Here is a 13,612-nt window from a genome sequence, read left to right on the forward strand (position 1 = left end):
TGATCGGTAATGCAATCCTAGAAGAAGAGGGCTGCAGGATGTCCATTAACTCATGCTGCTGTTCAGGAACCTTCACCAAGTTAATTCTTAACTCACCTTTTGAAAAGGTCTTGAAATTTTGAGAAATCATCCCAAAATGTGGGGGGAGGAGGAAGTAAAGCTTCATCAGGTGTAACAACTGGGTCTACTGGGTTTGAGGCAGCTCGTGACTGATCCTGCAGTTGTGACAGTGCTGCCTGGTGCCTTATGTCAGTGGCAGGTTCATGAGCTGGCAGTGCCAGACAGGTGTCGCGCCTGGTTGAGGTGGCATAGCGAGTGTGGGCTCGAGGATAAGATGCCCATGGGGCCCAATATTGCCACTGTGGTGGGAAGGTCATAGGTGGTGCCATCCAGGAGTTTACACACCACAAAGCAGGATCTTGAGAGTAGGATGAGGTAATTTTTCTATGACCTCTATTGATTGGGGTCTGAGGATGGGAAATTTGATATGGTGAAAATTCCCTCTGCAGTCCAGCTTCCTCATCACTGGAGGAAGGCTGTCCAGATCCTGACTGAGCATTTGGAGAGAAGTAGGCATTGAGTAGGGGCGACTGCAGGATGGGTGACACCAGGAGGTCCCTTGACTATGTAAATTGCAGTGCTGAAGCTCCTCTGTGAGGTGAGGGATGTGCAAGAGGAATCTGCTGTGAAGAAAAGTTCCTCTGCACCGGTGTCCTAAGCATTGTTTCACTGCCGTTCAGCTCAGCGGGTGTCAGTGCCGGGAAAGCAATAACAGCCTCGGAGAGTTAGGCATGTCAGCATGTGTCGGCACCACTTCCGACTAAGTACTACTGGTAACAAATTAACTAACTAGAAAGGTAATTGTAACAAAGGGAGAGAAAGTCTCTAAAGAGTCTGCTGAGTTCTTTCTCAGGCCAGAGACGGTAGAGAAGGAACAGAGGAAACCAGTCACGCACGCGTACTTTTAAGGTACATTCAGAGTTGGGGGCGGGGGCAAGCTCTGCGCATGCGCGACAGATACAAGTACTGCTGTAAAAATCTCCGAACAAAGGTGCAGGGACGCACCAACACCTGGAGTGGAGCACCCACAGGGACATCTCTTGAAGAAGAACTGTGGTGGTAATAGATGAACAAACTTCTCTGAGAATCTTGAGAGCTTGCAAGTTAAACCTTGGGTGATGAGAGAAGCCATCAGACAAAAAATTAGGGACAAAACTGTGGCAACATTTAGAACATAGATCAGTGGACTCTGAGTGAGAGCTTCAGTTCAAGAGGTCATGAGGCTACCACAACCTCTTAAGTAAAAGTCAATTAAAAATATTGGGTAGCTGATAAGGATTTACAAAAGTCAGCACTAGTATGCTAATTTCTATATACTAAAATAGTAACTTATCTCTACACATGATTTGTAGAGGATTAATATGGATATAAATCAATGCCTGCAACTTTTAGCATATTATTTTAATATATTTTCATTACACTGTAACTTTTGCAAAAAAGTTGCCATAAAAATGGCAGCCTTTTATCATAATTTATATGCAAAATCTAAATGAATAATTCCATTTTCCTTAAGTATTCTTTGGAAAATATATTTTACCTTGTGTAATGTGAAGACAAAATAATTATCATATTTATCTTTAAACAGTCATTTGAACTGTAAAAAATATGGCAGACTAGTTGCAAACTAGCCTTCATAAAGGCTTTATGATGTGTGTGGTAAACATTTGTGGCATGATCCAAATTCCACTGAAGTCAAGGGAAAGACTCCCATTAACTTCAATAGGCTTTTGATCAGGCCTTGGTGCATGCATACAGTAAGCTGTCAGGTGAAAAGGCCTGTGGTGCTGTTTGCAAGAAAATAAATAATCTTAGAAGATTCACTGTATAAAAATAAATTGCAGGGATTTTATAAAAATATACGCTACTTTGAGGAGCAAATTTCCACAAGTAGCATAACCTCAGCAGATGTTTCAGCTGACATCTCTGGACTATATACATGAATACATATGTAACAATTTAATCTGATTTTCCCATAGGACATTCCGTTTCATTACACTCACAACACTGTGAAATCATAACTAATTGAGACATTATGTGGGTTATTACATGTAATGGTTATTTTTACAGATGGTTTACCCACTTTGCCAAATGTCTGTTTTTGACACCAGGCCATAACAACCATTGTAGATGGTAGTCTCCATATAATGTGTTAGGCAATGTTGCCTTAAAGAGACATTGTCAGGTACTATTCTTTAGTCTTTAATGATATTTCATGCTATTTTTATCACCTTGAAAAAGGCATAAAAGATTGGTTGTATAAACCTTGCAAAAATATTAGCTTATTGGGTAATTGGTTGGTTCAGAATCTTAGAAACAAAATCTAGAGATGTTCATCTCTAAGTCACTGGCTCAAATCCCACCCAGGTTTGTTTTTTCCAAAAATCATTTGGTGGTTACAGATATGAGCTGGTTTTACTCTGGTTTCTGGTTGACAGATGTTCCTATCACATGTTCACCATCCCAATCAGTCTCAGGGAAGAGACCAAGGACTGAATGCACATGGATTCTGAACTACCTTCTCATGGCCCCTCCAGGTGAAGATTAATGTATATTCGGGCACAGAAGCATAGTTGCCCATGCAGTTCTGTGCCTCTTCTGTCAGCAAATAAACTTGAAACTGTAAGTTATTTGGGGTAGGGGTTCTGTTTGGCTCATTCTATCTGCGGTAAATCACCCTATAAGTCACACTGCTATATAAATAATAAATACTACTGTCAGCCTGTCAGAGCCCTTTACAAATAATCTCAGCTACATTTTCCACCCCTCAACCAGATTCCTCATCATCCTTTTATCCCAGAAGGAAAAGCTTTCTGAAATAGTCAGTGGTACAGATTTTGGGCCCTATATTAAGATTATTTACTCAAGTGTAAATCCAAAGTAATTCCATTGTCTTCATTGGAGTTACTCTGAATGTGTTTTGATGCAAATGAGATAAAAATATGATCTATCATTTTAATGGTTAAATGTTTCCTGTTTATTACTGTCTTTTCAAATACAATAAAATGTCACTCATGTAACTTTGCAAAGTTAACCCCATACTAAACTTGATAGCAATCATCGGTAGTGAGGATAGTTAGCTTGAGCAAGCTTCCAGGTGGTGACTTGAGAAAAAGAGTTCCTTCTTCTTTTACTGATTGTTACAAAAGGATGGTTTTAATAGAATTAGTACTTCTATAGTGAAAACTAATAATGTGGGAGGTGAGTCCGGGGAACAGAGCCCTGCAGCCGCTCAGCTGGGGAATGGGGCCAGATAGGCATTGGGGGCCAGGGGTGATGTACGGGGGGGTGAACTCGGGGCCAGGGCCGGCTCCAGGCACCAGTTTACCAAGCAGGTGCTTGGGGCGGCCACTTCGGAGAGGGGCGGCACGTCCAGCTGTTCGGCGGCAATTCAGCGGACGGTCCCTCACTCCTGCTTGGAGCGAAGGACCTCCCGCTGAATTGCCGCCGCAGATCGCGATTGCGATCACGGCTTTTTTTGTTTTTGTTTTTGTTTGGCTGCTTGGGGCGGCCAAAACCCTGGAGCCGACCCTGCTTGGGGCTGGCAGTCACTGCCACACAGCTAAGCACCAGGGCTGGATTGCATAGCCCACTGCTGTATGGCCGGAGCCCGGGGCCAAAGGAGGCAGTGGGGGGGGCGGGGTGAGCCTGAGGCCAGGACTGGGGTCAGGGCTCAAAGCCCATGGCCAAGGGATGGAGCCTACCGCCACATGGCTGGGGCCTGCCACCCGCCACCCCAGGCCTGAAGCTCGAGCCCCACTGCCTGCCTGCTCCTCCAGCGTTTGTGGTTCCAGAGAGGGACAGGACCCAACCCCCACTGGCAGCCCTGGGGAAGAGGCTACTGGTTTGCCCCCTCCCCCCATTACTACCCAGGAGGCTGTGGCCACACGCAGCCACGGTGGCCGCATTTGATAAACGCTGCTCTAGAGTATTTAGGTAACATAAGGGAAGAGGGTGGGTTGTAGTAAGTGGTACTGTGTTTTAAAGAAACAAGATTTGGACTGGGGCATTGGAGTGGGGAGCAGAAATCATAGAAATATTCAGTTGACTGTGCACATACTCACAAGCTCAGTATATATACACTACCATAATCATTCCCATACTTTCATCACGTCATCTCATTTGCATACCAGTAACTCAATACCTCTCCTTGCAGTGGTGTTCCTGTGATGCAAAGTTACTGGCTTCTCAGCAGCTCCATCCTTCAGTTTAGGGTTGGTGGCTAACTCAGGAAAGCAGTGTTGCAGAGGTGATGCCCCCTGTCAAAAGTGTGACAGCATTGCTCAGCTTGTTTGAAGTCCTACACTTTCCTGGCAACTTTAAGTTTAATATCATAGTGACGTAGCCATGCCGTGGGAAAGAATGTGGCAATATTGGATTTAGAATACACTTAATTTGCAAAAATCAAAGCAAGTGGTAGTTTAGAGAAAGACATTTTGGGGCAGGATTGGCAGGAGAGAGACTAAAATTACGTAGTGTGAGGGATAAGCAAAGCCCAGAAAAAGAATCTCAATCCAAGGAGAACATTCAGATTCCAAGTGCTCTGAGGAAGTGAGCAGCAACTCACATGGACCAACTAGAATATAGGGAGTATGAAATGGTCATACATAAACAGCCCCAAAAGAGCACTGCCAAATCTGGGAGAATTGGGGGTGCAGAGTAGTAGCCCAAGGCTGGAAAGAGTCCATGTAAGAGTGTGGCAGCTCAGTGAATTAAATCTTAGAAATACAACCGCCTAACCAAAAGAATCAGAACAGGCCAGCAAGACAAAAAAGATTATTAGCCCAGAGTGAGACTCCGTGAATAAATACCCACTGGGTGAAATCCCACCACACTGAAGTCAATGGAGTTTTGCCACTGACTTTACTGGGGCTGTGATTTCCCATAAGAATTCTATTTTCCCCATCTGCTTTTCCTCCTACAAATTTAGTCAGGCCTCCATCTGACTCCACAGGACAACACGTTTCTTTATACAGTGAAGGAAAGTGCATAGTGATGGAATAGCAAAAGAAGAAAAATAGTCTTCTTGGCTTTCCTTTGTAATTCATATTTCACTTAAACTTTAAAATTCAATCAAGAGACTCTCAGTCTGATTGTGTGAGCATCCTGTCCAGCCATCCATCTTACAGCTGTACAATTTGCTGCATGTACCTTGCTACCAAATGTAGAACTAGAATAGCTGAAGCAGGGTGTCGAGCATAGAAAATCCCTTAATTTATATTGTGCCCTCACTATATTACATAGTCTAGAGTATTTTAGGTTTTTCATTCTAATTTATTTCACCTGCAAATTCTGAGAAATTATTTAATATATTAGCTATATTGCAATTATTAGATAAATAGTCTAGAAATTGAAGGCTACACAATGAGTAGCAGAGCCGGGATTAGAATTTAGAACCCCTTGTTTTTTAAACTCTGCACTCATTCCTCAAGATCACATTACTTCTCATAATAGGGTTGCTCTGTTATTTTTACCTTTAATTTTCCTCATACCGCCTTTATATTCACAGTCCTCATAAGTGCCTAAGATAATTTATTGTTGTTGTACTGTTGGTTTTACAAAGTTTTATCCTGCATTTTATCCATGGTTGTGTGTTATTCCTTTTTGCAAAGCTAATGCCACAAGCAAAATAAAATCTATAGTTTATTTAGTCATAATCAATTACTAATTCTTCCAGAAGATTGTACGGGAGAAATTCAGTTGATTTGGGGCCTCACAGAGATTGAGAGCCAATGAATTATCGTGCAACCACATTTGAGAGCTCTGGGAACCAAAATCTGTATAATTTCATGCACCTAATTAAATGGCACATATTTTTCTGACATGACTTTTTTGATGCCAATAATTTTGCTTCTTTACAACTCTAAAATAATTAATAGATGATATGTTCCTCCATATCAGACAGAAAAAAATTAAAAGTGGGCAGAAACCTCAGCTGGTGCAAATCAGGGTAATTTCTACCTCCGAGGATCTGGCTCAGAGACTTTTCTTAAATTAATATGTTCATGAAAGGTATTGGCTTGTCAGATCTGAAGAATGAACTCTTCTAATTACCCACAGAACAGATAATGCATCAGCACAGCAATGCAAGATCCCTGAGTTGTTCCACCGATTTTCCTCAACTCTGATCTTTATGGACCAATTCTAAAGTGCTACTCTTCCAACCCCTTTTGGCCCTAAGCCTCAGTTCTGACATTGGTAACAAGACTGCTAAATCTTGCCAGTTGTAGCAATGATTTTTGTCATGTGGTCCTAGCTCCTGTAAAATGTTCTAGGGCCATCAGGGCCGGGGCTTCCACTAGGCAACCCTAGGCGGTCGCCTAAGGTAACAGGATTTGGGGGGCAGCATTTTGCCGCCCTCAGCGGAAATTCGACAGCAGGGGGCGGGCCTTCTGCTCCGGGGCTTCAGCGAAAATTTGGCAGCGGGTCCTTCACCCGCCGCCGAAGTGCCCCGAAGACGCGGAGTGGAAGGACCCCCGCCGCCGAATGCTCAGAGGGCGGCAAAAACCCTGGTGCCACTCCTGAGGGCCATTAACATTTCACATAGACCACCAAACTGCCAGCAAATCATAACACATTTTCATTACTACTAACTTTGGCTGGATTTGAACCAGGGACCTACAGGTGAAAGGCTAAAAGCAGGAAAAGCCTCTGTTCTATCAGATCTAGTAGGCTAGATAAAGAATTTGATTTGGGAAATAGAATTAGCCACCAGAGGGAGCCAATACAGTCCTGTAAAAAATAATCCTAACATTTGAAATTAAGGAAAGCATCATTAAAATTTGTATATAAGAATCACGGCAACTTACATGTAGATGTAAAATGTTAAGAAAAGTGTATGAGTATACTGAAAAACAAAAGTAACCAAGCCCTACAATTGCACTTCCAATAGTTCAGTCCCATAGAAAAGAGACAAAGTATTGTTCTTTTTCTACTTACATGAGAGTTACCCGTATTTATAATTATATAACAAGTAAAACACAATTGCTTCAAAACACTGGGCATTTGGCAACAATGTAACAACCACGTAGTAATTCTCTGGGAAATGGTATATACATAGTAACTTGTAATACAGTTATTGATTACTTTTTAAATAACTAAAGTCACCACTGTAAATGACTTAGTAATATTTATTTTTCTTCCAGTCTAGACTACAGAGCAGTAGCCTCTAAAATTCTAATTAAAAGCAAAACGGTTTTTAGTTAAAGGGGTACCCTCTCTCCCTCTCTCTTTCTAACATTGGAGTTCTCTTTATTCTTTCCTTGTTTCCATTTCTATAGCTGAAGATTGTCTGCACTGTTATTTTTTCAAATATGAGGAAAAATAAATTTGCTAGATGGGGTTCCTGTTTGCAAGTTTCAACCTAAAGATTGTACTTATGGCAGTCAAAACCCCCAGAAAAAAATGCTGAAATAAACTTACAAATAAATGAGACAAACAGTAAATTTAGTTCAATGAAAGGCCGGACAAATCTGCAAACCTCATTCTATAGAAGCAGTCCTGACAACAGCAATGTAAGCTGTGCTGCCCTGCCAAGGTACCCCAGCCCTAATGGGGGAGGGAGGTGACCTTGTCTAAAGACAAGAGAGTATGTCAGAGCTGATGGTCATCTCTACTGAAATGGAAGACTCTGTTGCAAATTAGTGCCAAATATGATGATGATGTGGACAGCTGTCTGCTAGAAAGATGACTAAGGGCCTGATCCAACTCTCACTGAAATCAACAGAAGTTTTTCCATTGACTTCAGTGGGAGTTCAATTGAGCTCCCTGTGAAGCAATTGGATCTGAAGAACTGAGCACAGGACAGATAATCAGCAACTCCTAATTTCAGTGTTGCCACCAAGTTGCTGTGTGGCCTCTTAGTTAATGTTAACTTCTCAATTTACCTCTTTGTAAAATAGAGACAGTAATACTTGTCTATCTCACAAGGATGTTGACTGGTTAGTTATTGTTAAGCATTATAATATTTATTTATAGTTATTACATATACCTCCCAACTAGGGTGACCAGATAGCAAGTGTGAAAAATCGGGACAAGGGGTTGGGGGTAATAGGCGCCTATATAAGAAAAAGCCCCAAATATGGGGACTGTCCCTATAAAATCAGGACATCTGGTCACCCTACTCCCAACAGCTATGAGATAGTAATGGACTATAGGCCAAATCCTGTACTGAGAAATATGTCTGCCCTCACAGATCCAGTCGTAGGATCTGGCCCTTCCAAGTGAAAGACACTTTGTCTATTCCATTATCCGTCTTCACTCAGCTGTCTGGTTTCTTGCATAATTTACCAGAATGGTGTTGGTTTTAAATCGAAAAAGACCACATAGACCTGCTATTAATCTTTTGTTACCATAGATTGGAGCAATGATTTCACTTCCATCTTTTTCATATATTGTATGAAAGATTATACAAAAAATCTGTTGATATATAAATAATTGTATATATATATTCAAAATCCTTTAAAAAATTCACAGTAAGTTGAGGACATTTGCCTTAGGCCTTGGCTACACTTACCAGCTAGTTCGACGGCTGGAAATCGAAGTTCTGGGTTCGACTTATCGCGTCTAGTCTGGACGCGATAAGTCGAACCCGGAAGTGCTTGCCGTCGACTGCGGTACTCCAGCTCGGCGAGAGGAGTACCGCGGAGTCGACGGGGGAGCCTGCCTGCCGCGTGTGGACCAAGGTAAGTTCGAACTAAGGTACTTCGACTTCAGCTACGTTATTCACGTAGCTGAAGTTGCGTACCTTAGTTCGAATTGGGGGGGGTAGTGTAGACCAAGCCTTAGAAATCCAACAGAGTTAATGTAAGCCATTTCCTTCTAGGTTTTGGGTTTGTTTGTTTTTTTTGTGGGGAGGGAGAACCACCATCAGCCTTATTAATACTGAATGCTAAGTGCAGAAGTTTAGCTGTAGCTGTAGAGTTTTGAAGCAATTGATTTGACAACTTCTATGCATAAAACCCTTTTTTAAAAATCCACATTTATTCCCCAGATTGCTTATTGTTTCATAAAAATAAAAACTTACATAGCTTGCTGGTATCAACTTGATCTCCTAAAACTGTTCAATTAAATCTTGTAAAACCAGTACTTTATGCTACGTCAGTGTCCTGGAAGTGCTTATGAACATTGAAGTAATTCAGGATGGTAATGAGCAATTATAACTTCTGCTATCTTGTATAATTTAATTTACTTTGTTTTTTGTATAAAACCTTAAGTTGCACCACAAGAAGTTCACAGATCTGAGAAAATTAAAGTCAGTATCAAGTTTTACTATAGACCATATAATTTACATAGATTTACATAAATACAGATATATTAAAAATTTAAATCTAAGCTAATTAAACAGAAGGTAGAGTTTTAAATGTGAGAGATTTTAAAACCTAAATACATTTCTGCAACTACTTTTAGTGGCAGCAGAATTTTTATATACACACACACACACACACACACACACCAGGCTTCTCTCTCTCTCTCTCTCCCCCCTCCTTTTTCTTCCAAAATAGGGTAATTTTATAATCGCAATAAGATATGACAGGCAGTACACTTCTGGGGAATTATTGCATGCCTTGAGTGTATAAGGCAAAAGGAAGAATGACTGACTTCAGACACTAGGGGAGCGGAATCATCAACCAGAAATGCACTGAAGTGATGTGAAACATCTTATTGCTTTTACAAAATTGAAAATTATACATTGTTTAAAAAGACAAAAAAGGAAGGAAAAAGTAATATTTCTGTTTAGTGGAGATCACCAACAACCAGGAAACTCCACTGCTGTTCACTGAATTCTCTTCATTATTCCATGATGGTTCATTAATGAGCTGCAATTGTACAAGGGGGTCAAACACAAAAGTTCATCTATTCCACACTGGAAAAAAAGGGATAGCCTACTTTCTTATCCAAAGAGAACAATATAATCATTAGCAGCTGATCATAGCTGCGATGAGAATTAGATGCCAGTCTCATCAAACTGCAATGTAAAAATATTATTAACTAGACATATTTTACCCCACTGAGCTGAGCAGATGGAGCAGCAGCTTTAGTTGGATGATGGAGCATTTGCCTAAAATGCTGGAGACATATATTCTAGCTCAACAGAGATTTCTCATCTGATTAGCTAGACGTGAAACAGAAGAAATATGGAATGGATATACAGTACCACAACCTCTGCATTTTGGTGCTGTAATAGGATTACAAATACCAGTAAATGCTCTATCTACTGCCCCATCCCAACACCACATTTCTCCATCTTTAATTTAATCAACTGTATTAGTCACCTGTTAAGTACTCCAGTACCTCCCATTGTGTACATATTTTTAAAACATAACATCCATCTTTTCCACCAGGATTTGGAGGGGAGAGGGGATTCTATAAATTAAAGATAGTTGGAAATTACGTCCAACAGGTATTTATTTCTAGCGTGTATCTGGGAAAACATCCTCTTGGATTATTTTTTGTCTTTGTGTTTACTATTCATTAACATGGACAGAAGAGCATCACCTCTGATCTAATACTACCACCAGGAGAGGTTTCAAAGTTTAGATAGGGCCATTCTGTTAAGGCACCGTTTGCAAGTCATGGTGACTGGTTTAAGTGTTTAGTCGAAGCTGCATTTACTGTAATTAAATTTGCCTTGGATTCCCCCAACACATACAGTAACAAGCAGCCACTCAGACACTTCCTTCCATAGTCAAATAACTGTTGGTCCGTTCCTGGGAGACCTACATCAGCCTCTTTTGAAATATTAACCATGATTTAATAGACGGCATTTTCACACATCCATTAGGGTTTTGTTCAGGGCCTGGGGGAGGCAGAGATATTCATAACAGTCTAGTACAGGTTCAGAAGATATAAAAATGCCTTAAAAAGTAGAAGCCAGATCTGTACTGCTGCTGAATTCATTATTCAATGGGTAAAAGCTATAAACGAAGAGGAATATACAGTGTACAGTGCATAGTACAGAACAACATTTTGCTTCAGTACCAACAGGAGGTATAACAAGGGCACACCTCTTTAAAATAAATAATCAAACATTCTGAGGGGGTAAACTACTGCACATCACGTAATACTCTGTTAGCAAAAAAAAGATTCCTTATTCCAGGTTTAATAGAACGAATGGAGTATTACACTAGAAAGTGACTTGGGGTGGGCTGGGGTGGGTGTAGGGGAAAAGACGTAACAGCCCACTGCCTCCCATACAAGAAGCACTGCTAGGCTGCTTTCAAGCGTCGGGACACACGGGGCACTGGCTATTGCAGAGAGAGAGAGCGAGAGCTAAGGGGCTTACCATGGAGTGGGGAAGGAGGGGGAGGGCTGTCGTTTTACTTGCACTCAACCAGGGGAGGACATTTCTAAAGAAAACAATATCCAGTCTTTGGAGAGGGAGAGAGTTATTGATGCAGAAGAAGAGACCCTACAGAAAGATCGGGTCTTTCTCCGCCCCTGGCAAAAGGTCCCTGCCTTTCGCCATGAGCTGCACTCATCTCCTTTGTTTGAGAGACTAAGGATCCCACTGCATCGTTCAGATCACTCTTTCTTTGTCTCTCACCCTGTGCCATGCCCTTCCTCCCCCCAATCTAAACTGTTCGTTTATAACATACAATTAGGGATAAGCCCAGGAGAGGAATGGGGGGAAATATCTTCTCGATCCTTATGATAACTCTGTGCATCACACTGGGATCCCCCACCCCCACGCCTCCGGGCAGATGACTGTATATTTGGTAGCACTGTGCAGCTTCTTTTCCGTTAAAAAGACGCATCCTTTCTTTGCACAGTCAATGAGAAACGCAGCGTGATTTGTCATGCGCTTGAATTGTGGGTTTGTTCGTTCGTTTTAATTAATAACTTTTCTTTTCAGAGCCTACAATCATCACTGGAGTATTTACAAACACCAAACAGAGCCTTGGCGAGGTCCCCCCAAAATAATCATGACAACACCACGGTTTGCAGGAGCCCCGCACTAGCTGTGTCCAAACAAGATCTTGCCGGGTGAGCGCTCCGGGGCTCCGGGGGAGACGGGCGCTGGATTCCCGAGTCCTGGGTGGAGCTTCCCAGCCGGGGGGTTCTTCCAGGGGGTGTCTCTCCCTGAATACCTGCCTCTGGGCTGCTGCTGCTGCAGTGGTCCCGTTCATATTCCTCCTGAGCCCTCTGCATTTTCCGCTTCTTCATCTTCCTCTTGTGGACGTGGAAGGTGGTGAGGGAGAGGAGGATCAGGCAGAAGATGAGGGTGACCAGGACGATTAAAACCAGAGTGGAAGAGAAGGACTGAAAGAGCTGCCCCACCTGCGCGATGCAGGTGCTGCTGGCGTTGGAGGAGGCAGATGTCCTGTTCAAGAGACAAGGTGGCAGAGACAGCCTCAACTCCTTGGAGAGCTTGGCACTCATTGAGGAGGCTTAAGAAGATGAGGATCTTCCTCTTCTCCCTGCAGATGCTTGAATTTGAATTGGTTCCGGGCTGGGGGTTTGCACTGGCTGGAAATGCGCTGGACGCGGCTGGCTCTCTGGAGATGTCAGATGAAAGATCAAGCCTGCAAAGGGACCCAGAGGAATCAGTGTTCGGGACCCAAATCAAGAAACACACAATTCACCGGCTGCCACCAAAGCCTCCCACCCTCCTTCCAGCCCCAACAGGGTACAAAGTCGTCTAAACTCCGGCACACTGGGGGATGCTGCCTGATTGACAAACCACGCGCATTACAGAGAGTTCCCAACCCAACCCAGCGCCCCTGAAATAGACCAGCCCCAGCCCACTGGTTAGACGGCTCGAGATGTCTTCAGCCCTGCCAGCCCGAAGCGATGCTGGCCGTGCCCTAAGACGGGGGGAGCGATGCACCAATGCGGCGGCACCTGATCGGCTCCAGTTACTCCGCACAGGGGGCAGTTTTGCCGGGCATTTCCCAACAAGTTCCCAATGACACCAGCCGCCGCCGCGGGAGCCCCGGTGTCCCCGGCGCGCTGCCCAGCCCGCCCCAGAGGCAGGCGGCACCCGAAGTTGGGGCTCCGGCGGCGCTTGGTTCTTCACGCGCCTCTGGCTAGAGCAGAACGCGGGCCCCGACGGGCTGCCCCGGGCCCTGCTGCCGGGCACGGGCGGGGGCACGCGCCTTACCTGGGCTGCCACTGGCTGGAGGGAGCCCCCGGCCGCGCGCTCGCCGAGGCTGCAGAAGGCGCCGAATGAGGCGGGCAGAGCCGGAGCCGGAGCCGGCGCCGCTTCAGGGAGCTCAGCGCGCAGCCTATCGCCAGCCCGGCCGGTGACGTCAGGCAGCCAGTGCCGGCTCCGCTCCCCCGCGGCTCGGCTGGGCGGAGAGGGGCAGCCCCGAGCGGGCACCCCGCCCCCCCCCCCGGCCGATACCCCCCACTTACCTAGTCATCCCGCCCCGCCCCCCACAGGCCAATTCCCCCCACCTATGTACCCCCCCCATCCATCCCCCCGCCGGCCGATACCCCCCCACCTACCTACCCACCCCGTCCCCCCCAGGCCGATACCCCCCACTTACCTAGCCATCCCGCCCCCCACAGGCCAATTCCCCCCACCTATGTACCCCCTCATCCATCCCCCCAC

The 13,612-nt window shown here is 44.3% G+C and overlaps 1 protein-coding gene across 1 annotated transcript; it reads right to left on the reverse strand.

The window, feature by feature from the left end:
• Positions 1 to 9,311: 9,311 nt before the first annotated feature.
• C1H11orf87 (chromosome 1 C11orf87 homolog) lies at positions 9,312 to 13,245 on the reverse strand. The gene is made up of 2 exons (XM_034758826.1): positions 13,160 to 13,245; positions 9,312 to 12,581 (listed from the first exon to the last, which is right to left on the reverse strand). The coding sequence occupies exon 2, from the start codon at positions 12,436 to 12,438 to the stop codon at positions 11,980 to 11,982; it is 459 nt and encodes a 152-aa protein (XP_034614717.1). The 5' UTR covers positions 12,439 to 12,581; positions 13,160 to 13,245; the 3' UTR covers positions 9,312 to 11,979.
• Between the last annotated feature and the right edge of the window lie 367 nt (positions 13,246 to 13,612).

This window comes from Trachemys scripta, chromosome 1, assembly GCF_013100865.1.
Source record: "Trachemys scripta elegans isolate TJP31775 chromosome 1, CAS_Tse_1.0, whole genome shotgun sequence".
NCBI lineage: Eukaryota > Metazoa > Chordata > Testudines > Emydidae > Trachemys > Trachemys scripta.

Bases quoted from the DNA above. Each gene is read 5' to 3' on its own strand.
- C1H11orf87 (XM_034758826.1), bottom strand. From the start codon at position 12,438: ATGAGTGCCAAGCTCTCCAAGGAGTTGAGGCTGTCTCTGCCACCTTGT.